This window comes from Scylla paramamosain, chromosome 12 (assembly GCF_035594125.1).
Source record: "Scylla paramamosain isolate STU-SP2022 chromosome 12, ASM3559412v1, whole genome shotgun sequence".
Classification (NCBI taxonomy): domain Eukaryota; kingdom Metazoa; phylum Arthropoda; class Malacostraca; order Decapoda; family Portunidae; genus Scylla; species Scylla paramamosain.
The window spans coordinates 17197948-17223137 of record NC_087162.1 but is presented as its reverse complement, the minus strand read 5'-3'; the positions used below and the strand labels follow the sequence as shown (position 1 = coordinate 17223137).

General features: G+C 44.1%; 1 protein-coding gene across 13 annotated transcripts in view; it reads left to right on the top strand.

Annotated features, from left to right (window-relative positions):
* The first annotated feature begins 4795 nt into the window (after positions 1–4795).
* LOC135105782 (trichohyalin-like) overlaps positions 4796–25190 on the top strand; it is a 116369-nt gene continuing 95974 nt past the window's right edge. For 4 of the 13 annotated variants that reach the window (XR_010271006.1, XM_064014272.1, XM_064014265.1 and 1 more), the window contains exon 1: positions 7852–8046. Coding sequence is in view for 10 of the 13 variants with exons in the window: in XM_064014272.1 (XP_063870342.1) it covers positions 7908–8046 (139 nt within the window). In the remaining 3 variants the exon portion in view is untranslated. Of the gene's footprint in view, positions 5335–7851; positions 8047–25190 lie in introns of those variants that run through there. The other 9 variants (XM_064014264.1, XM_064014262.1, XM_064014269.1 and 6 more) reach the window with 6 other exon arrangements.

The window sequence follows — 25190 nt, the reverse complement described above, 5'->3', positions numbered from 1 at the left end:
CTACTACTACTACTACTACTACTACTACTACTACTACTACTACTACTACTACTACCACTACTACTACTACTACATTAAAATAATACCTCCACCCCATGTTTATTGATGTGTCAATTAGGGGCTCCATTACTTGGAGGTCATTAGCCCCAGCTCTCGCTAATGACTGTGGCATCCAACCATATCTAATACTCTATAATATAAACATTAGTTGTTAACTATAAATTCACTCTACCTCTACTCTATCTACTCTTATGCCACTCTCCACCACTGTAGCCTCGCAGTCGAGGCCTCCTAAGTCTGCAGGTATGGGAGTGGAATGCCTTGTCCCCCTGAGACACAGGAGGGCAGATCTGAGGAGGGAGAATGAGAGACGGCACCTCATCCATGCGACGACATGGCTCCTTGGCTGGTGCTTCTTTTCTGCCATTAGGTCGGCTAGTCTTGAGTAGAAGCACTGAGCCTTGGAGCCCATCCCGCCAGATGTGGTGAAGACCAGAGGTGTGAAGCTGCCCTGGTCAACGTGTTGGATTCTCTCCCCATACGCTCGGATCTTCTCCTGCTCATTCTTGCGGTGGGCGGCCTCCAGGGAGAGTTCGTGGTGACAGGCGGCCATCGGGTCAAAGATCCGTATGTCCACGAATGCTTTCTGTCCCCTTGTCCAGAACCCTCGTGCACTGACGTCGACTCGAGCCTCGTTGGTGGTGTTGGCTGTTCTGTAGCGCAGGTGCTCGCCGTCTAGCGGCAGGAGGGTCGGTTCAGTGGAGACATCATGGCACACCTCCCTGAGCATGCTGGCGGTCAGATCTCTCACCTCATCGTGCCTGATACATACGAATCCCCCCTTTTTGCACGTCATGGTGTGGTTGACGTCATTGGGGGAGCCACACACACAAGTACTGGGGAGTCCTTCCATCGGCCAGCCGTACCTCAGAGCAATGGCGTCGACAAATTCTTGTTTGTTGAGGCTGAAGCCCTTCGCTCTGATGGGCAGTGACATTAGCCAGTTAGAGGCTCCCGTTTCCTGTGCAGTGAGGATTTTTCTCACTGTGGTTGCAGGCTACTACTACTACTATTACTATTAATAATGATAATAATAATAACAAAATTGGGTCAACTAATTATCTTCAAGGAGTGCTGAACTGGATGTAAGAATTTCGGTAGTGATGCTCATGTTAAGGATGTCAGGAAACGCTGGCCTACACTTTACATACAGGGCCTAATCAGAGAGAGAGAGAGAGAGAGAGAGAGAGAGAGAGAGAGAGAGAGAGAGAGAGAGAGAGAGAGAGAGAGAGAGAGAGAGAGAGAGAGAGAGAGAGAGAGAAACTAAATATGTGGTAAATCACTCAGAATAATCTGGTAAGATATGCTTTGAACAATGAATCATCGGGCTAGAACTTTGTTGGAAAAGGACAACAGCAGGAAATAAGAAGAAAAGAGGACAGGTAAAGGAATAATGGATTAAGAGGCGAAAGTAAGGAATAAGAAGAGAAGAGAAGAAAAGTGAGTATAAGGCACGGTGAATGAATGGAGACATAAGGGACAACAAAGAAAGTTAGGCAGGTGGATGTACGGTGCGGATGAGTGGTGAGCGTGGCGCGGTGAAGAGATGACGTGAGTGACGCAGCGTGACAAACAACAGATGGCGAAGCTTCTGAGGTATGATACTAAACAGATGAGATGAAAGGATACCGCAGACGTGTTTCCTGCCCATCGTAAAAAGCCACTCTACGGGATGAAGCGACCTTCTCTATGTTATTCTTGCAATGAAATTTATTTCCATTAACTCTTACGCTTTGAGGAGGATCTCAGTCTTGTGTACGAGTATGTAGATGGTTTATAATAATAATAATAATAATAATAATAATAATAATAATAATAATAATAATAATAATAATAATTATCATTATTATTATTATTATTATTATTGTTATTGTTGTTGCTGTTGCTGAATTAGTCTGTCCTGTGCGTGGCCAGTATCAAATTATGCTTCATCCTCAAGAGGTGCGGGCTCAGAAGCTCCTACTACTGTGCCACTCTGTGTAAGCGGCATAATGCATTGGTATGATTTTAGATCCCTCTTAAGGGTGAAACAAAATTTGATATTGAATTGGTCGGCCACGCTCAGGGCTGACTAATTCAATGTCAAGCACTGTATTACTACTACTCTTACTACTACTCCTACTACTACTACTACTACTACTACTACTACTACTACTACTGTTTTGCTATTTTTGTTGTCAAAATCATACCACCATTATTCAAATTAATTTCTTTGAGAATCACAAAACAAAATGAACAGATTAGTATGGCACTAGCTACCCCCAGTGAAATTCATGACAAAGAGCAGAGAAGCCAATAGTTCTGAAAGCAACATGTTCCTTCCCCCCCCATGGAGACAGATAACGAGAGACCGCAGAGGCATGCAATAAATATTTCTTGATTATATGAGTTGTATGTGATTCTACAGGTAAGAGATGTTGCACAAGTTTGGATAAGAGACAAGCACATAGGAGAATAACTAGAGCAGCCACAGAGTAGCATCACCTCCCATGGATACCGCCAGCTGCACGTGAAGATAAGAGACAATGCAAAGGAGAATAACCACAAAGAAGCCAGAGCACCGCCTACTCCCGTGTCCACACATTAGGACAACAGACAGAGCACACGGTACTAGAGTACCGCCATCTCGTCTGTATCCCGCCACCAGCATGTGAGGACAAGACAAGTGCACCCTAAAGTAACCAGGGCGGCCACAGAGTACCGCCACCTCCTCTGTTTGCCAGCTGCACCTACTCGCCACCACCCCACCGCGACCCACACTGAGTCTTAATTGCCGCTGTGGGGGTCTTCTCTACTATACCCACTGCTGCCTTCTGATAGCGTAGGTTTCAGTACGTCTACGATGGAAAGAGCGAATGGAGGTTGGGAATAAACATAGTAATGAGGAGATACAGAATAGCAAGCTGAAATGGCATAGTTGCCCATGAATAATACATTTTCTGTCAATAACAAAATCTTTTCGATGCATAACTTCTTTAAATATTAATAACCACGGCCTCCTTTCATTTGAATTTAATTTGTATGACTTACTCCAACTTTGATTGTAATCAGTGTTGTTCTGCTTCTAAGACATTATTTTTTTTCTTTAATATAGAGAGTCTCCATGTATACAAAAAGTGGACATAGCTGATCATCACAACTCCAAATATTAATATAGCTCGTGTGCTACTTGTTTGGCTCATCACCAAACAAATGAAGTTTCACTCCACAACTGCGTGACACCGGTGTTGCAATATATATATATATATATATATATATATATATATATATATATATATATATATATATATATATATATATATATATATATATATATATATATATATATATATATATATATGCCTTTCTGCAGTTGTAGTTTACTAGCAAGTATTACCTCTCCTGTGCTAATATTCTAACAACGCTTGCATCACGCTGTGGCGGTGAGGCAAGACTGTATCACGCAGCTCATCTTGTGTTCTATCGTATGAATAAGGCTTCAGTGAGAAGCGAAGTAAATCCTTGAGTGGCTACCATGATCAAGCAATAAATGGGACTGCTGCGATAGACAGAAAACTAGCAACTGCACAGCTATTGATAACATCGTAAGTCTGACACAGCGAGAAAGACATCACAGAGAGAGGTAAGCAAATGGAGCGTCACTCAGAGCAGGCTTTACAGCTGTGCTTTTCCGATTCTAGTCTGATTTCCCTACCCTCCCCTATCGGCCAGTGCTACCTCTGTACTCACCTAGTCGGAGTTGCCTCGAGCGGTACGCCTTACTAAATGCAAAGTGAAAAGACAGAACACACACACATACACATACACACACACACACACACACACACACACACACACACACACACACACACACACACACACACACACACATCCCAAGAGAGAGAGAGAGAGAGAGAGAGAGAGAGAGAGAGAGAGAGAGAGAGAGAGAGAGAGAGAGAGAGAGAGAGAGAGAGAGAGAGAGAGAGAGCATTACAGATGCACCAGTAGCAATGAACAGTGTAGTGGTGGTGACGCCAGTCATTCCCTTAATGGCAGCGGCCATGTATGGAGAGTGGCGGACTTTCGGGGCGCGGGGAGCTGCCATTGTGGCGGGGCAGGCGATGCTCTCCTACCTGTGTGTTTGTGTGTCTACGTGTGTGTGTGTGTGTGTGTGTGTGTGTGTGTGTGTGTCTGGTACCCGGCCCGCGGAACTCCACTCTCCTTAGCCATCGCAGGACTGCCTTACATTTACATTATCCAAACTAATTTAGATGAAACCCTGAAAATTGTCCAGCCCTCACCACCACCACTACAACCATTGCATCACAGTCATCACCATCCCTTTCCCTCAACAAGCAAGGTCCACACTGTCAACCGCTTGTCACCCAAGTACCGACGGTCGATACCTTGGCGGTACATAGTACACATTTATCTAAATGGAAATTGCACGGTTTGTACTGTTGTACAGGCAATCTCCACCTCATAAATGCAGAACAATCACAACTGTTTGCCTTTCACAGGTAGAGTACAGAGGTAACCCTGCCAGGGAATACTGTGCCTCCGTCTGACAGGTTTGCTTCAATATATATATATATATATATATATATATATATATATATATATATATATATATATATATATATATATATATATATATATATATATATATATATATATATATACATATATATATATGAAATTTTCAGGGTGATAGGATTCCCTCGCTCTTCCTTCGGTGATGCGAAGGATGCTTTATGAGTACAGGCTGTCTAGACGCCTGGTTGTAAGGAACGTTATCACGGGGGAGCAGTGCCACGGGGTGTCCTAGCGCTGCCTTGGTCCTGCGGCGCCCCACGGAGGGGATCGGGTGTCACTGAGCCTCTCCAGTGCTGAACCCACAGCTTCACTAGCGTGTGCCCTGTCATTACGGCAGGACACCGCTAGCAGCGTAGCAGCATCAGGTAGCAGTGGCAGTGGCAGTGACAAGGGAAGGAGGGGAGGCCAGGCACGCGGCGGTTCATCCCAAAATAACATGGCCCAGTTTTGGCATGGTGGCCGGGCCTGGCTGAGACCCGGTGTGCGTGGGGGCCGCCTGGGTACCTGCTACCTCCGCCGCCAGTTGGCCCCAACCCGGCACCCGTCCTGCCGTGCCTACCGCTAGCTTGCTTGTGGTTGTTCGTGTCTGTGGTCATGTCGTGCTTCAGGAAATAACACAGGGCCACACACTAGGCCTGCTGGATCCCCTTCACCTCGCTATTGTGACAATTATGTAAAACTGCTCATCGTCGTAACTGGGTGAGTATCGCATCAAGGTGCTGGCTGGCGCTGGCAGCGGTGCCTCTGCCACCACTGTTTCCTCTGAACCCTTATAGCCGGCACGAGCCTCTCCCAACACTAATCACTTCCTCTCTTTGCCTCAGGGTTTCATTTCATGAAAAAAAGTCATAAAACAATATTAGAATGTTAGCCAAGATATCATAACACTGTCCACACTGTAACATTGACTTGCTATAAAAAGAATATTATCGCTGGTGTCTCGCATCTCCTGAGGCAGTCCAGAGGAAGGTCTGCATAGAAAGCTTCCTAAGAGTGGCTGCCAAATGTGATCTTTTTAAATCACATAAAGAGTAAAAACACAATTGTCCATGCACTTGTCTCCCTGATGGAAGGGATCACCGGCCATGCAAATAAATACACTTCATGAATAGGATGACACACTACAGAAGCGGGTGCACGCTGTGGTATGGTAGAGATGGTGGTGACCGCCACGCCGTAGAGTGGTGCGTGCTGGGGCGGCGCTCCTGAGGGTGGCACAGCTGGACACGAAGCAGATAATGTATCGCTTGCATGTTGAGAAAAATTGTTATTCGTGTCGAGAACACGCGTTTTTAATGTCAGAATTTTAATAATGTAATGTTTGCAGAAGGTATGAGTGTTTTAACCTACATTTTGCTCTTTCATTTCTCTCGAAAGGCAATAATAATTAATGAGTATGCACATCAAAGAAGCCACACTGTTGTGCTTAACATACATATGATAATCCACTTATTAGTCCCACTACTACACACACTGACGAAAAAAAACAAAAAAACAGAGAGAATAGAAAATGCGGGCAATTAAATTGAGAAAACAGATGAGAAAGACGAACAGTTGTGATGAAAAACAGTTGTGGAGAAATCTAAGATAAAGATTGCAATGAAAATTCGAGTTGACACTGAAGACGATGAAGAGAGTGAGAAAAAAAAGCTTCTAATCTAACCTTGTTTTCCACGGAATTTACCCTCCTCCCCAATTCTCTCTCTCTCTCTCTCTCTCTCTCTCTCTCTCTCTCTCTCTCTCTCTCTCTCTGATACGCCGATATTAGCATGCTGGCCGGCCTGTGCAATCCTATCAAGGCCACCCTTTTAAAGACACCACAGTGCGTGCGAATATGAATGAACAAAAGTATGAATGAAGCACCGCACTACTACGCATCCAGACCATCTGTCACTCACCTAATGAACGCTCCTTATCGCACTCATCGTACTCATCTGCTTTCAAAACCCGACACCCTCTTAACTAAATCAGTCTTGTTAATGGGGACTCTTAAAAGCCGTCACGTGTTGCCTCTGTACTGAGAGAGAGAGAGAGAGAGAGAGAGAGAGAGAGAGAGAGAGAGAGAGAGAGAGAGAGAGAGAGAGAGAGAGAGAGAGAGAGAGAGAGAGAGAGAGTTGTATACTTGATGTTGTTTCAGTGGGATGTGTCAGGTGTGGAATGTCAGGTATATATATTCTGTGGTTGATTTTATTGTATGCAAAACTGTGGTCAATAAAATACTAATCCTCCTCCTCCTCCTCCTCCTCCTCCTCCTCCTCCTCCTCCTCCTACTACTACTACTACTACTACTACTACTACTGTGGTGTCAGGTGTGGGATGTCAGATATGGAATGGGACAGGTGTGCGGTGCCAGGCGTAGAATGTGTGGAGTGAAAACATCAGGCAACAAAGTGCTTCCCCTCGTAGTCTGCGATGAGACAACCACGGCTGGGCCACGATAACTGAAGGGGCTGAAGGGGCTGCGCGTGTGTGTAACTTCCCCTCATCTCTTCTTTCCCCTTCCCCCTCCGCCACCTCCCCGCCCCGCCTTCCTCCCAGACAGCCTCCTCACCGTCCTGTCACTTTCCATTCCTCCTCCCTCCATCCCAAGCCTCACGTCCCCTTTCATTTTCATTTCGCTCCTTCCTTCGTGACGTTTGTGCTTCTTATTCTGGTGTTCTTCGTGTTTTTCTTTGTCGTGTTTTAAGATTCACATTCTAGGCTTTGTTTCATTTGGTAATTTTCCCATACTTCCATACAATATTCAAGGACAGTGGAGTAATGAATGGGTAAGATTACAGTTTTCTCCATAGTTTCTTTGCAGATTACCAAATTATACGCTACTTTTTCTTCCCTTTCTTTTCCACCGTTTCCCGTCCCTGAATCAGCCTCGAACCGCCCATCCGAGCACACACACCCACCGCCCAGAGGTGTACATGTCCCAGAGCAAGGATAGGCCGCGTTGGGCGGGTGCACAGGTGGGTAATCTCAACCCAGAAACAATATGTACTCAAATCGAAGCCTGATGGTCCTCCTGGAAAGCGTTTTATCGACAGATGGCGAGGCAACAGGAAGTAACATGTAAAATTTCCGACTCACGAAGGCTGCGAGAAGCGGCTCAGTCTCGCTCGGTCAAGTTCACCAGCTAACTTTCTCCTCCGAGTGCAGGGTTCATCGCATCTCCGTTGTCATTGTCGTCTTCTGAACGTGAGTGAGCAGGAGCGCGGCGCTGCGAGACATCATCTTGTCTCTATTTTGTATGTGCGTGAAATGTGTCAGTTCCTCGTGACCAAATGCCGGAGATTAACTGTGAAGTTGCCTACTTAAGCTACATGAAATGGCCGCTCCAACAACGCCTCAGTCGAAGGGATGACAGCGACCTAATGGAGTACTACAGGGTGCACCACGTAGCGCGGCTGCCGGACCTCCAATGTAAGTAATCAAACAGTTCTGGTGCAAGTTGTTGTGAACCACTCAGGGTTCCACTCCGCGTCTCGCACCGCTTGGGGTGATTTCAGGAGGCGAATCATGGCGAGTCTGGTGCTGAATGGAAGTGGTGGCTGTGAGTGGAGTTGTTTAAATTTGAATATTTGCGAAGAAAGTAGGAAGTTTAGATCTGAAGAATGAGAACCTGTCAATACGAGATAAACCAGAACGAATTGATCTACTGACATGAAAGCGGGAATGTTACTCTAAGGCAACCTTTTCTGTTATTACGTTAACTTGAGACAAATACGCAAATTAGAATATTCAAGCTATTTTCTGGGTAACAAAACAGTTTTTCATACAAATCATCTAAAACTCTTTCATTTAATGGTTGCTCTCAAGGGTAATTAAAAGCACTAAGAGCAGGCCATTACGGTGCAACGACACTCGCTCGTGAGATCACCATGAACCTGGCGATGCCGCGCTCAGGCATAGGCTGCTGGGAAGATACATGTGTGTTCTGTCCGGGTTACGAGTCTCTAGGGTGTGAGGGCGGCTAAACACTGCCTCCTGCACCGCCCAACAGACAGGAATACATGAGCCAGCCGCTGAGCTTTTCTTGGATGTATTGGCATTAAGGAGATTGCCACCACCTCTACACATGACTGGGACACCTCTGCACTCTGAACACCAATATGAAAACGCGTGAAATGCAAAGAATCTGCAGAATATTTGTTTTCGATGCAATCCATTTAGTAAACAGTGATAAAAACCAACATGTACCTGTCTTGTCATCCACACACGCACACACAATAAATATAAAAACGATGAAGCAAGCAAGCAAATAAGTGAATAAATAAACACATAAATAAACAAATAAAAGGGCATCACGCGAGCACTTTGTATTGGTGGCACGCCGGGATTACATTTTTAAGCTGGATACAGATTTACTGCACGTTATGTGGCACTTCCGCTCTTTTGATAAACACGAGCCATTAACCAACTACACAGCTGCAACACAGTCAGGCTACGGCAATGAGGACTGGCACAGCGGCGCGGCATAGAGACTGAATGTGGTAACCTTGGTCAAGGCTGTCGCGCCGCCACAATGGTGCAAGGACGCGCCAATTAGCGCCATCAACCTGAACATCGCTGGTTTGTAATAATAACCTCCCGTCCCTTGGTGGCTGAGGTCATGGGAGAGAGAGAAGGGGAGAGACATGAAGAGAGAGAGAGAGAGAGAGAGATAGAGAGAGGGGGGGAGAAAAAAGAGAGAGAGAGACAGGGGAGTACAGGGCCGCAGTGGTGGGAGAAAGTTATCAACAAATAACATTCCAGAAAAGAAAAACAAAACAAGGTGTGAGCAATACTCGTAAAAATCAACAAGAAAAAAGACAAAAGAAAACTTTTCGCACCATCACCTTCCCAATTTTGTTTTACCCATCGTTCCTTTTGTTTCACTAATTAAACGCTGCAGCCATGGAAGCACGAGAGGAGATGCAGCAGCTGGAGGACGAGGAGGAGGAGGAGGAGGAGGAGGAGGAGGAGGAGGAGGAGGAGTGTAAGGGGAGAGTGAAAGAGGGAGAGAGGTAGTAGGAGGGGTGGAGGGAGACGTGGGATGGGAAAGAGGGGAGGAGGAGGAGGAGGAGGAGGAGGAGGAGAGGAGGAGGAGGAGGAGAAGAGGAAGGTTTAAAATGGGCGACCCGAGGGTCAAACCTGCACAATTTCTAGGCAGCAACCGCGTGACACCAGCAGAAGGTCAAGTACAGGAGAGTCATGCCGGGCCGCGCGCTGAGCCACAGATGAGCCAGTCAGGCATGGCTCAGCGGCTCCCACATTCACCATCACTCCTCGCTGCTTCTCAGTTTCAATATCCCCTCGCTATAAAACAACGTACTCATTCGTTTAACCTTGTATTCACCCCGAGACGCGGCCAGCTAGGCGGGAGGGGCCCAGCTGTGTGGCGTCGTGGCGCGGGACGACAGCGGTGTGGTGAAATCGAAAGTGCGGACGAAAGGCCGACAGGAATAATTGCAGTCACGTCTCAGCTTTCCTAACTGCTGCTATTATCCCCACTCAAAGCACGTCCCTGTGTGTGTGTGTGTGTGTGTGTGTGTGTGTGTGTGTGTGTGTGTGTGTGTGTGTGTGTGTGTGTGTGTGTGTGTGTGTGTGTGTGTGTGTGTGTGTGTGTGTGTGTGTGTGTGTGTGTGTGTGTGTGTGTGTGTGTGTGTGTGTGTGTGTGTGGTGCTATATCATTAAGGAACAGGTTTTATGGTTTCCCTCACAGTATGTCTTCTTGTGTGTATAATTCTCCCAGCTTTCGCTGTATAGTTAAAGCACCGCGGGACTTTTCCCTCCCTTATAAAGTACCGTAGTCTACCAGATAAGGAGAGTGGAAAATATATATGCATTCACCTCAACTTCCTTCCATTCGCCTCAAGCTATTCTCACCCTATCACCACCACCACCATCATCACCACCACCACCACCACCACTACCTTCACCTTCCTTGACTTTAACCTTATGACAAGGATTGACACATTACATTCCACCGAAAAAAAAAAAAAAAAAAAAAAAAAAAAAAAAAAAAAAAAAATATATATATATATATATATATATATATATATATATATATATATATATATATATATATATATATATATATATATATATATATATATATATATATATATATATATATATATATATTCTGTAGTTTACGAATGTCACGTGGCACCTGTTCATAGTTTACATGCACAATAGGATAGGCAACACATCTGCAGTGATATTTATGATTTTAAAAGTAAACATTGTTATCACCCTAAATACGAGTGAGGGAACTTTAGTAACAGGTGAGAGAGAGAGAGAGAGAGAGAGAGAGAGAGAGAGAGAGAGAGAGAGAGAGAGAGAGAGAGAGAGAGAGAGAGAGAGTGTTGAGTGACAAAAAGTTCCAGCAGGCAGACAGGCGGACAGGTGGTGGTGGGAGGGGTGGGGTCATGCCTCGTTAACTTTGAGCCTCGGGAATGTTTGTGAACGTCTTCTGCCCTTTCACCTCCCTGCCTACCTAGATACGTAACCTAACCTAACCTAACCTAAGTCCTCCTTGGTAGAGAGAGACGCCTTTAAAAATCACCCTTCAAGTCAGTCACGTCACCTGAAGGACAAAAAAAAAAAAAAAAAGACAAAAATCATACACAGAAAGAATCAAAATCATTCGGAATAAAAAAAAAACTTACGTCGTCATTTACAAAACTTTTTGAAATTTATGATCTGGTATTTCCTTATATGCCTCACACCATCACAAGAACATTAATTAGTCTGTAAAGGTTAGTAGTCAGGTACGGGAAGAATGTTAAGTCGTACTCCCCAATCTTCCCTTTACTAATTCGTGATAAGCATATGTGTAGGTAAAGATAAGTGAGGAGTGAGCATGAGGTAAAGAGTTGAACAATGAGTACTTTTGAGAGGTGAGGAATATTAAACGAATGGGGACAGTGACGGACAGAAGGAGGAGGAAGAGGAAGAGGAGGAGGAGGAGGAGGGAGGAGGAGGAGGAGGAGGAGGAGGAGGAGGAGGAGGAGAGAGGGAGGAGGAGGAGGAGGAGGAGAGGGGGGGGAGGAAAAAGATGGTCAGTAAATGGAAATGTGGAGGGGAAGAAGGCCAGAGAGAGAGAGAGAGAGAGAAGAGAGAGAGAGAGAGAGAGAGAGAGAGAGAGAGAGAGAGAGAGAGAGAGAGAGAGAGAGGAGAGAGAGAGAGAGAGAGAGACAATACAATGGCAAGGGTAAAGGAGTGAGGGGAGGAGAGGGGAAGAGTGGAGCGGAGGACAGAGGGAGGCAAAAGAGAGGTGGAATTTAAATCATTGAGTGGAGAAACTGTGGCTTTAGAAAACTGCAAAAATTCTGGTGCAATTTGGCTGGAGACGAGGAACCTTGAAAGTGTGTTTGTGAGACGGCGATTCTGATGACTACAAGGTATCTTTTTTCTTCTTGCTCTTTTGTCACCCCAAGCTGGTTCCAGATTAGCGGTAACCTTAATTTACTGTGATACATACCTTTGCTTGTTTAGATGATTAAGATAACTGGTTACTAGATTAGGTAGACGTGAACGTTACCTTATCTTGTTAACTTATAGACCTCTGAGAAACACGTAGGTCTTAGTTGCATTTGCGTTAATATGATGAAAATGTGAATCTTTTTACATATCATCTTAAAAGGCGTGAAATATGTTACTGCTTCGCTTCTCCCATCTCTCTTCTCTCATATCCCCTTATTTCTGATTCAGTATTCGTACATGACTTAAGAGCAAGGCGACACCAACAGGGCTGTTATTGGCGGTGTGGCGAAAACAAAGCGGTGACGTATCTCTTTCAGCGGCTCGCAGTCTCCCTCTCTCCCTCCCTCCGTCCCTCTCCTGGCAACGCAACAATATACCCGCCCAGAAAAAGCTGCTCGACCTCCACACTATTTCATTCGGTTTCCATTCAATAATTCTCGCCATTAGACAAAAACCAGACGCAGCGCTGCTTTAGTTTCCCGCGGCCGATGGCACAACAGCGTACAAAATGTTGGGAGGAAGAACGTATGTCGCATAAATAAATATAAGAAATAATTTAACACACAACGCACGGCCACAACCACAGCCACAGCCACAGCCACAGCCACAGCCACAGTACAGCCACAGCACAGCCACAACCACCACGAGTCCCCATCAAAGAATAAACAAGGGACATAGAAATACCACAGCACGCCACACCGCACAATAACCACACCACCACGGCAACATTATTATATATGTGAGCTGAGACCTCCGCCACCACCACCACCACCACCACCATCACCACCACCACCACGCCTCCAAGCTCAAGCCAACACAAGGGTAAAATTAGCACTGACTGTGACTCGTACTAGCACAAACACCTCATTCCCACGCAGGACAAACTTGGCCTATTTCTGCTAGATGATACAACGACGGAAGTAGGGGAAAAAGTGCGAGAGAGAGAGAGAGAGAGAGAGAGAGAGAGAGAGAGAGAGAGAGAGAGACTGAGAGAGAGAGGGAGGTAGTGAGAGAGAAAGAGAGGAGCAAGGAAGGAACGCGAGTAATGTCTGTCTTCCTTTCTTTCATCCTCGCCTTCAGTTCAGCCTTGGTTCTCGTACCTTTGAGGGTCTCCTGTTCTGAGTTCTTTACATTGACAAAGGTGACGTACATTGTAGTTATATATAGTAATTGCAGATCGTTTCAGATAATGGGAATGCCGATAAATCATTACACACACACACACACACACACACACACACACACACACACACACACACACACACACACACACATTCAAAACAAACACAATTAGCTAGGGATGAGTAGGGAAGGATGTGCATCAATACAGTTATCTAAATAGAGTAACAAATCATAGGAATACATTACCAGGGGAACTGGTGCGTGCAGTAAATAGAGTACATAAATCTAAAAAAAATGAAATATGACAGCTTGGTATTATTAGACGGGGCATTACAACCTTCTCTCAATCCTGAAAAAAAAAAAAATGCAAATATGTTAAATAATAAAACATATTTAAGCCATTTGTGTTGTCTTGGGATGAAGCATAAGAAAATAACTCACAGTATTTTTAAGTCAATTCTGAAACACAAACTCTCTCTCTCTCTCTCTCTCTCTCTCTCTCTCTCTCTCTCTCTCTCTCTCTCTCTCTCTCTCTCTCTCTCTCTCTCGTAGATGCTGCCCTTGATTTCACTTGAGTTCCATGTGAGAGAGAGAGAGAGAGAGAGAGAGAGAGAGAGAGAGAGAGAGAGAGAGAGAGAGAGAGAGAGAGAGAGAGAGAGAGAGAGAGAGAGAGAGAGAGAGAGAGAGAGAGAGAGAGAGAGCACCTTTACCTTCACGTCTTCCTCACCTCCCTTGAATCACTCTTCACCTCCGTCCTTTCACAAACTAATCCTCTTTTAAAATACAAGAAACCATGGCCAGGACTCCGACATGTTAATAATAGGGTCGAAAACACTCTTGCACGTCACACCCAGCCTCTTCTTTCCTTCTTTTCCTATTATTTTCCTCCCACTCCTGCAGACTCAAGGAACGACTCTCATCCTGCCACCTCCTGCGCTCTCTACCAGCTCTCCCTCTCTCTCTACCTACTCTTATCCACGCGAGTCCTTTCTCCCGTTTCTCTGGAAATAATCTCATCTCGCTGCGTTTTTTTTTTTCCCTCCGCCGTCCCACTCTCTGCTCTCCGTGTTATGTATTCTCTCGCTGTCTTACCAACTCTGATGCACTTTTTTGCTTCGTCTGCACCAAATGGTAACTTGTACTTAATTGTAAACGAATGGGTTGGTTCTCACGGCAGCTTAGATAAAGGATCTGGTACCATACACACTATACTGTCTTATATTTATACTCTTCCTTTATACTCTTTCTATGGATAACAGTAGCGGAAGAATACACTTTTCTCTTTTTTTCTTCTGTAGTTAGTTGTTTTATATCTACTATTATAATAAATGCAGCGTAGTAAAACAAACAAAATTTTGGATATATTTTATTGTTCGAGATCCCTTGTAGAAAAGTAGGGAATGGGATGCGTTGTCAAGATGCAATAGGGGACTAATCAATGTAGCAATGTGTGGTATATAGGTTAGGATGCTTTTCTAAGGTGTTATAAGGGATGTGGTACCGTGCCAAGATGCAATAAGAGGGGAGGAAAACCTGTCAATCGGTGTATAAGTAGGGAGCAAAAGCAATCGTTTCTGTTCGGCTATCCCTGAAATTTGTTGACGGCTGAAAGCAAAATTCATTCCAAAACCTTCAATGGTATTCATATTCACACCTGGAAGAAAACGTCAAACATACTCCCCTCGCATCACTCACAAGAACCTAGTCTTTTCATAAAATAACGTGAGCCAGACCAGCAAGCCGCGCTCCTCGTTGGTGGTAAGCCGCATCAGCTTTTGTCCACCTCATACTCATAGGTTATGTAAATACTGTCTGATATTTCTGAGCGTAATAGGTAACGAAACTTATTCTTAGGTATACTGGGAAAATACAAGTAGGAATTCTGTGCAGATCTAAATGCATGTTAGGAAGCAGGAATTAAAATCAATACTTTACTGATGCAGAGAGAGAGAGAGAGAGAGAGAGAGAGAGAGAGAGAGAGAGAGAGAGAGAGAGAGAGAGAGAGAGAGAGAGAGAGAGAGAGAGAGAGAGAGAGAGAGAGAGGAATGTGAAAGTAATAGGAAACGAAACTTATTCCCAGCTGTAAAGAGAAATACAAGCAGGAATTCCGTGTAGATTTCAATATATCTTAAGGAGAAGGAATTAAAACCAATGCTTTACCGATGCGAAGAGAGAGAGAGAGAGAGAGAGAGAGAGAGAGAGAGAGAGAGAGAGAGAGAGAGAGAGAGAGAGAGAGAGAGAGAGAGAGAGAGAGAGAGAGAGAGAGAGAGAGAGAGAGAGAGAAAAGAATAAGGAACGAAACTTATTCTCAACTGTACCGAGAAATAAAAAGTAATATTTTTTGTTTGTGAAAAAAGAAAAAAGAGAAACATGTCAGCAGAGAACCACCAGGGATTAAAGACACTTCTCCCGCAAGCCAAAGAGCAGAGCACGAGGCAAACATCCGGGAACATGTGTCCTGCCACTGCTGTAAACACGATGAGCTGCTTGAAGGAGGAGGACCACTTCAAGAGAGAGTTATGGGAGCAGAGTGACATGGAGTGGCAGAAGCAAATGATGCGTGTGGGGGTATCAAAGACAAGTTTCCCATCAGACGTGACTTGTTAGTATACGAGTATACGGGAGGAACTACGTGGGTGTATTACAAGCAGGCGGTTAATGGCGCATTACCGTAAGAACATTGGAATATAAGAGCAGGTACAGGAGGCCATCACACTCACACGTGGCGCTTCCTGCATAAAACGTACATACAGATACCGACATACAAGTATCCTCATAAATGTATCTAATCTTCTTTAAAAGCTCTCTACTGACAACAATAACTACCTGATTATTGAGTCTATTCAAGTCATCTGCCACTCTATTAGGCAACCAGTTTCTTCCTTTCTCTTTATTAAATCTAACTTTATATCAAACTTGAAGCCATTACTTCTTGCCTTGCCCTAATTACTAACCCTGGGCACCTTGTTTTGAATGGTTTTGTCTCCGCTGGTGCACTTGGTTAGGATTTGAAGGAACGTCACGTTTTTTCTTGAACTAACAAGGTGGTGTTTCTTATATATGTTTTTCTGTGGCCTTAATTGCCATGCTTTATATATTTACCATGCCTTTTATTTTAACACACGTGCGAATCAGAATAACATGCTCTAACACAGTCGGGGTCAGTAGTCGAGTGACCCTCTCCACTCCCTTCCATTGTATTTTGCGTTTTCCTTCAGTCATAAATGGTCTGACCTGCTGGTAATCTCCAAGCAAAACCTGACAATTCGTACTTTCTTGGTAGATCAGATAAGACTGACGGAAGATGCAAACTCTACGGAAGACCAAGCAAGTGCAAAAAGGTTACTCAACTTCTGACGGCGACTGTACAATACCGGATCAGTGTCAACATTACAAATAATTACAGGTGAGTGACGGATACCAGGTAAAGCTGTGTTGCGTCGCCTTTCCCTGCAATCTTAAATATGACATTATCAAATCATCTATATTTTGCCACTTAACTATGCAAACACGGTCTTTCCTGCATGGTATGTAACAACTAACACTTTTCACTTATTTATCCTTTAAGAAGTGGTGTTTTACTAATGTCAGTGATCGGTTGGACTGTACAGGTGAGAAACAGACAAACTCGAATTATGCTTTCTGTGCAAGGAAATTTGGCAGAGAGAAATAGGCTGATATTCGCTATTTCCACACGTGCCGAGTCTTGTGGTGTGACAGCCTTGAGAGTATGCAGATTACAACGGTCGTGTTTGTCTCGTCTGGCGCGGCGTTGATGAAGCTCGCGATGACAGAGACAGGCAGATTGCAAAACAAAGTCATGATTGTGTTTATGATATGGCTTGATGATGATGATGATGATGATGATGATGATGATGATGATGATGATTGATAATGATGATGATGATGATGATGGTGATGATGATGATTGATAATGATGATGATGATGATGATGGTGATGATAATGGTGACAACAACATGAACAACAACAACAACTGCTATTACTACTACTACTACTACTACTATTACAAGAACAACAACAACAACAACAACAACAACAGCAACAACTACTACTACTACTACTACTACTACTACTACTACTACTATTACTACTACTACTACTACAACTACTACAACTACTACAACTACTACTACTACTACTACTACTACTACTACTACTACTACTACTACTAATAATAATAATAATAATAATAAGTAAAACAAAAAAATCCTTCTCCAGCTTTCCTCCTCCTTCTCCTCCTCCTCCTCATCATCATCACCAATGGATATGTAATTTCCCTCAACTGGCTTTTTTTTTTCAGGTTCATTAAAATCACACAGCATCAAACCGTCTACATGAAGGAAACAGACACTTAACTCACACCAGTAATGAAAATTAGCGCGTTACAATTAGCCACGGTAAAATATTTCCACGCGAAAATATTCATGCTATTGCCAACGTTTACTTTCTGTTTTTCACAAGTAATTAACACTGCATAAATTTGTCATCACTTTAACCAGACATGAACCATTCAGCACATCGTACGTTCAAAAATACGTGACCTACTTCCCCGTGTTCTGAAACGCTTTGCTTTCTCATTATGACTATTTTCAAAGGCCACTGACATGACTTGCCAGATTCTCACGAGTGCTTTACTTGTGAATAATGGAGAAACCTTGTTAATCTGTCAATAGAACTGTAAAAACAGCCCTAATAACTCGTCTAACTTCAACTAGAATATTTTGAATGTAGTGGGGATGCGCCGCAGAGATGTTTCAGAATATGGCCCATTATCTGACTGGTTTCAGTACTCGCGAGGAGTGCGGTAAGGGGTGCAGGCAGGGCATGTCAAAGGGGGAAGGCCTTGGACTCAGAAACCTGGTTCTTCTCACGAGGTAGAGAAGTGAACGGAGACAATGTTTTCTATTCTTTGTTATTTTTTAGATATCAATTAATTTATCTGTTTACTTGTTTAGTGACTAATCTATTTGGTTATCTCTAAATAATAGATTTCTCTGAATTATTTTTTTTCTAGCTACTCTACTGGATTATTACTATTTTTAACTGTTGCTGGTGGTGCTGGTGTTGTTGGTGCTGCTGCTGTTGCTGCTGCTGCTGCTGCTGCTGCTGCTGCTGCTGCTGCTGCTACTACTACTACTACTACTACTACTACTACTACTACTACTACTACTACTACTAGAACAACAACAACAACAACAACAACAACAACACAGCAGACAGTCATAATGCCAGTAATGTAACAGTAGTAAAAGTTACGGCAGTGGTGTGGCGGGCAGTGTGGGTGGCGGTAATAATAGGGGTGATAATAACAGGTTCTTAGTAGTAGCAACGGTAGGAGTGGTGGTGGTGGTGGCAATGAAAATAGCGGAACTTGTGCAGTGGCAGCGGGGGAGAAATTTATGCGATGGTGTGCAATTAAATGTCCTGGGAGGCGGAGACAATTAAGTTGATCGCGGTGTTATGGGCGTGTCTCAGTGGCCTGATGAGCGCGCGTGGCTACACCAGGTAATTGCCGGGCATATGTCAAGGGTACGTGTATACTGCGTTGATGTAATGAACAACTCTCATTTCACAGGTAGAGACATGTGGCTGGGAAGAGAGGATGGAAGAAAAGGTCGTGGTGGTGGTGGTGGTGGTGGTGGTGGTGGTGGCGGTGGTGTTGGTGGTGGTGGTGGTGGTGGTGGTGGTGGTGGTGGCGGTGGTGTTGGTGGTGGTGGAGGAGGAGGAGGAGAAGGAGGTGGAGGAGGAGGAGGAGGAGGAGGAGGAGGAGGAGGAGGAGGAGGAGGAGGAGGAGGAGGAAGAGGAGGAGGAGGAAGAGGAGGAGAAGGAGGAGGAGGAGGAGGGAGACACTGGAGTATTGTTTTTCAATGTAAGGATAAGTTAAAATATTTTTTTCCAATGCAACTAACATATTATTGTCATCGATTTATTTTCGTTAAGATTAATACGAGTTATCTGAAGGTAAACTCAGCAGGAAAATATAAGTAACAAGTTATGCGTATGATTCTTTCTATAGTCGAATAATTACTGACATTTTCTAACATGAGTCATTATATTGATAGAAAATATAACCACATCAAAATAAATAAATACAAATGAAAATAAAAATAATAATAAAAAAAAATGTTAACAATCTAAAACTGTCATAATTACCAACAGCACATCTTCACATAAAGGTTGCCCAGCCGTGTGAAAATATTCAGCGTCCATTGTGAAAGGTTTTCAAGATTTAGCGTCCCTTGCGGTCTTCCATGGCTGCTACATAACTATACAGCTGGTCGGGACTCTGGGAAGTAGAAAACCCGTCTCGTCTGCCTTGTTTTTTTTTTTCTTTTTTTAAACGCGGTTAGGAAGAGGGGATGAGGTGACCTAGTAACCCTTTCCCCCACAAAATGATTCCCACGACGCAGAAGACAAAATTTTCGCCGATTATTTTCTTGCTTTAGATATTTATCACGTTATCCTGGTTATTTTTACTCCTCATCCCTTATATCCTTTTAGTCATTCTCCTTTGTATTGATTCTAATAGACCGATATCCTTCTTGCAATATGGGGACCAGAACTGCGCAGCATAATCTAGATGAGGTCTGACCAGCGCCAAATATAACTTTAATATTACCTCTGCTCCTAAAAATGAAACTTAATACATGAGTTGCTTTATTTCTGGCTTCTATGCAGTGTTTTCTTAAAGGGAGATCAGAGCTAACTATAACTCCTAAGTCATTTTCGTTCTCTAAACTTTTCAGAGCTTCATCCTTTATTGTGTACCTAATGTGCAGTTTTTTTTCTACCTACGCTAGGTACTTTGCATTTGTTAATATTTAACTGTATTTGCCATCCGTTTGTGCATTCGTTCATTCTATCCAAGTCTGCCTGCAAGGCGAGGGCATCCGAACTAACATTGCTACTAATCCTATGAAACAGATCCCTGTGGCACCCCACCTATTACTTGATTTAGAGCCATTAATTACAACTCTGCCGACTGTCGCCTAACCACAACCTTATCCACCCTAACACCTTCCCATCTATCCCATGCACCCTAATCTCTCTCAAGTCCCTTTGATAGGGTACCTTGTCAAACGCCTAACTACAGTCCAGGTATAAGATGTCATAACTATTCCCATTATCTACTGCCTCGTAAACTTTACTACAAAAACTCACCAAGTTCGTAAGGCAAGGCTTCCCCTTCGTGAAGCCATGCTGTGACTGATTTATCAAGTTATGCCTGTCTAAATGGTTCCTAATGTTCCTCTCGAGTCTGCTAGTCGCTAGGAAACAAACCATTGTGAAATGAACTAAGGTCTCCCCTGCATTTCATAACTTTCCATCCTCCATGAAATACTGTAACATGTAAGAGACATTCCAGGAGAGTCCTGAAGCAGACAAGACGCCTCCCTTCCCTGCCGCTGCTGCTTCTCTCTGACACACACATCTACTTTGTAATTTAATTCTAAGAAGTTTGACCTCTTAAGTTAAGCTAATTTATGCGAAAACTGAGTTTATTAGATGACACCGCGGCTGTCAGCGGAAAGGTCAGCCAGAAAGTGCTTTACCTATACAGTTTTACTGCCTAATGGTAACCTGACTCATTCGTCCCCTCGGATAAATGAAGTTTAAATTCAAATGAATTCACAACATACTCAGCGTTTTTTTGAAGAAATTCACAGTTGGTTGGCATGGGGCATGCACATAATTTTTTGCTGTGCTCTGAATGTTAACAAGCAGTAGATGTGTTGACAATGGCAGACACGACTGTCAGTGCTGGCGCGAACACGAGACTGCCACGCCTCCCTCACCCACTCCCCTGTATAATGAAAATCTCTGTCAGGTAAATTTTCCCAGTGAACATTCCATCCACTAGATAATAATTCTCTACAAAATAAATTTGGTTAGGTAACGTTGGATTAGATTTCGAATTCATTACGGAGGGAATGACTGCCTGAAATTTAAGTGGAGGAATCTTCGTGGGTGGAATAAACCTGGTAGAATTTACACCGAAGCTCCCACCAATATTTAACCTGGACGCGTGATTACTGGCAGCCCGTTCTCCGTCACGCTACAGAACCTTTACCTAGTGAGCTGCCCAGACTACATCACCACAGCGCACCACTCACCACCATCACCGCCACACGCAATGACACGCCTTTACCGCTTATCACTAAACATTCCAGCACTTTCTTCCTGTTTGGGTGAAGATGAAGGGAAGGGAAGGGAAGGGAAGGGAAGCTCCTGTCTGTCTTCCTCCCTCCTCTTCTCTCTTCACTTTCCACGTTGATGATGATGGTGATGGTGGTGGTAATGATGGTGTTGATTATGGCGGTGATGATGGTGATGATATGTAACGGTGGTGGTGGTGGTGGTGTTGGTAGAGACGATGATGATGGTGATGGTGATGATAATGATGATGATAGTGATAATAATGATGATGTAAACGTGTGAATGGTGATGCTCAAATTTCAGTCACACTGAGAACAATTATCGAAAATATCTGATACGATTTACTTTCAACAAGAACGAGTAACCTGAATAAGTCAAAACTCTTCCGTCCTAGATTTCTATCCTTCCGGGGGCGGCTGTTGAGAGTATGGAGATTATAATGTGTGATTTCCCCAAGTACAGATTATATAGACAGGCAAGAAGCAAACGAGTGAAACTGAGGACTGAAGGATACAGGTGGTGGAGTGAGTACGCGTTGTGGCCTTGCGTGTGAGAGGACAGTGTGTGTGTGAGTCAGGCTCCGCTGTTGTGTACATTACTTTCCTGACACACACAGACACACACACACACACACACACACACACACACACACACACACACAACTCTCTCTCTCTCTCTCTCTCTCTCTCTCTCTCTCTCTCTCTCTCTCTCTCTCTCTCTCTCTCTCTCCCTCCCTTACTGCGTCGTCACTAATAAATTGCCTCGTCACATTTCTTCCTGTGCCAGTAGTGTCAACAGAATGTCGTCTTTCTTACACTGCACACACCACAATAAAAAAAAAAAGGACTCCCTCTGTATCTTTATATTACTGAACAATTTTCTACTGTGGCCCGTGGTATTTTAGAAAACCTTCGCCCGAGCCAAGTCCCTCTCTGTGCTAACCTTGTTTCTTAATTTTACGAGCACTTTCCCGCTCATTCCCCGTCAATAGTTTCACTACGCCATTGAGATGCGTGGCATGGCTTTTCTCTTATTTGTGACTGTCATGAAGGAATTGCACGTTGAGATTACTTAAATACCTCTATTATTTTTTTCTGATTTATTACAGCAGCTGATATTTTTCTAAACTTTCTGTGTAACTATAGTGAAAGAATTAGAGCTGAGATGACTTAAACACCACTGCTGTTCTTCCATTTTATTACAGTAATATATATATTTTCTAGGGTATGGCATCACTGAAACTCATTAGAGATACCTGGCATAGTCTTCCTTTTAATCATAATTGCTATGAAAGAATTAATCAAGTTGAGATCAGTGACACTCCATCACTTTTTCTAATGCATTACTTTCAGTCACCGGTGTTTTTTATAAGATGGTGACACTGAGACAACTGAGACTATTTCATCCACACTCAGCTGTCCCAGCTTGGAATCCCTCCCCCTTCCTGCCACCCTCACGCCCTCACACCAAGGCCTCGTCCCTCACTCCCACAGACGTGACCTTTCACCTCACGCCTCCCGCCACCCATGACCCGATTCCTTGGGCGGGGCCGAGATGCTCTACTCAATGATTCACAGTGATTCACACCTCACCCATTGCTTCCAGGAGTACGCAATACGCTGCGCTTTTGCCTCAGCGGCAGCGACGTGTTGCTGGACCGCACTTTCAAATGTTTCAGGCTTCTATCTCGACTTTCAATTCTTGCGAAAACTTCTAGGGATTTTTTCGAGTGTTTTCAAATTTCTATTGAGAGTCTATCAATAATCTACACCATTAACGCAGCGATGTGTTCTTAGTTCTTACTTTCAAATATTGCAGCATAATATCTCAACTCTAGGCGCCAGTGAAAATTCTCAGGGATTTTTTCAGTTTCCATGGTTCTAATGGCAACTCGACAGGCTTTGGTGGAGGTTACTGGTTTTTTTAAGAGCGTTTACATGGTTCTAGTGACAATTCAGTTGTCTCAGTACTAAAAGCAAAGTATGAAATCTATATCAGCATTCACAAGAAAGAAAGGGATGAAAAGGAATATATTTTATAATTTCTAGTCGATAAGATGTTTGGAGATGGCTGTAGGACGGGAAGAAATGTCCCAGAGTGGCTAGTGATTAAGGAAAGACGTGCCAAATAACAGTGAATGGGTCAACAATCATCATGCACCACTAGTAGGAAGAAAAAACCTTGAAAACCCGAGTAATCTTTACTGCGACCCTTCAAAGTAGCTCTAATGAAGGCCCAAAGCGTTTAAGACATTGGTTGTGTGATGCTTGCAGGGGAGTCTCAGTCTGGCTACAGTGCTCCCTCCCGCAGCACACTTGGCAGCCACTCACACAAAGAGGTCAGGGGCCAGTTTTTGCGGGTATTTTTACACGTGGCCGAGAATGACAGGGAGGGAAGGGGAATTGGACGCAAAGGTTTGGTTTTTTGTGGGAAATATTCCGGCCAAGCGGCTTTTGTGGAAGTTCTCAGATGTAACACGTGTAAATATAGGCTCTCTCTCTCTCTCTCTCTCTCTCTCTCTCTCTCTCTCTCTCTCTCTCTCTCTCTCTCTCTCTCTCTCTCTCTCTCTCTCTCTCTCTCTCTCTCTCTCTCTCTCTCTCTCTCTCTCTCTCTCTCTCTCTCTCTCTCTCTCTCTCTCTCTCTCTCTCTCTCTCTCTCCCTCCCTCCCTCCCTCCCTCCCTCCCTCCCTCTCTCTCTCTCTCTCTCTCTCTCTCTCTCTCTCTCTCTCTCTCTCTCTCTCCCTCCCTCCCTCCCTCCCTCCCTCCCTCCCTCCCTCCCTCCCTCTCTCTCTCTCTCTCTCTCTCTCTCTCTCTCTCTCTCTCTCTCTCTCTCTCTCTCTCTCTCTCTCTCTCTCTCTCTCTCTCTCTCTCTCTCTCTCTCTCTCTCTCTCTCTCTCTCTCCCTCCCTCCCTCCCTCCCTCCCTCTCTCTCTCTCTCTCTCTCTCTCTCTCTCTCTCTCTCTCTCTCTCTCTCTCTCTCTCTCTCTCTCTCTCTCTCACTACCGTGTGTGTGTGTGTGTGTGTGTGTGTGTGACAGAGAGAGAGAGAGAGAGAGAGAGAGAGAGAGAGAGAGAGAGAGAGAGAGAGAGAGAGAGAGAGAGAGAGAGAGAGAGAGAGAGAGAGAGAGAGAGAGAGAGAGAGAGAGAGGAAGAAGGAAAGTTGCCTCTAACTTTGTAATTACTTAGTCGGGGCATTTCACCCAAAGTTAGATAACGCATAAGTAGGGAGAGCCTCGTTAATTGAAGTTTGGCTAGGAAGGAGTCTAAATTTACGTGTGCGTGTGTGTGTGTGTGTGTGTGTGTGTGTGTGTGTGTGTTATCTTTTTACTGCTATGGTTTTTCTTTGTTAGCATTCAGAGTTGTGTAAAAGAAAAAAATATGTGCAGAGAGAGAGAGAGAGAGAGAGAGAGAGAGAGAGAGAGAGAGAGAGAGAGAGAGAGAGAGAGAGAGAGAGAGAGAGAGAGAGAGAGAGAGAGAGAGAGAGATAGAATTAATTACACCTTCTTAAGTTACAAAACTTTAAAAGACTGAAGTAGAAAAAAAAAATAAAAATAGGTAGTTATGGACAAAAAAAAAAAAAGTCTAGCATTGAGAGGGTTAAGACTCCAACAACTACTTATTTATACTTTAACATTTCTTTCATGTCCTAATGTCGAGTGTCATTCTATAACTGGTCGAGCCCACCCTAGCTGGTCGTCATGACTCACTGCCTCCCTCCTTGAGTTGCCACGCGGGGTGAAGGAGACGGGAGGGAGGCACGGCGGCAGGTGACCCAGCCTCACACACTACCTGGCACTCG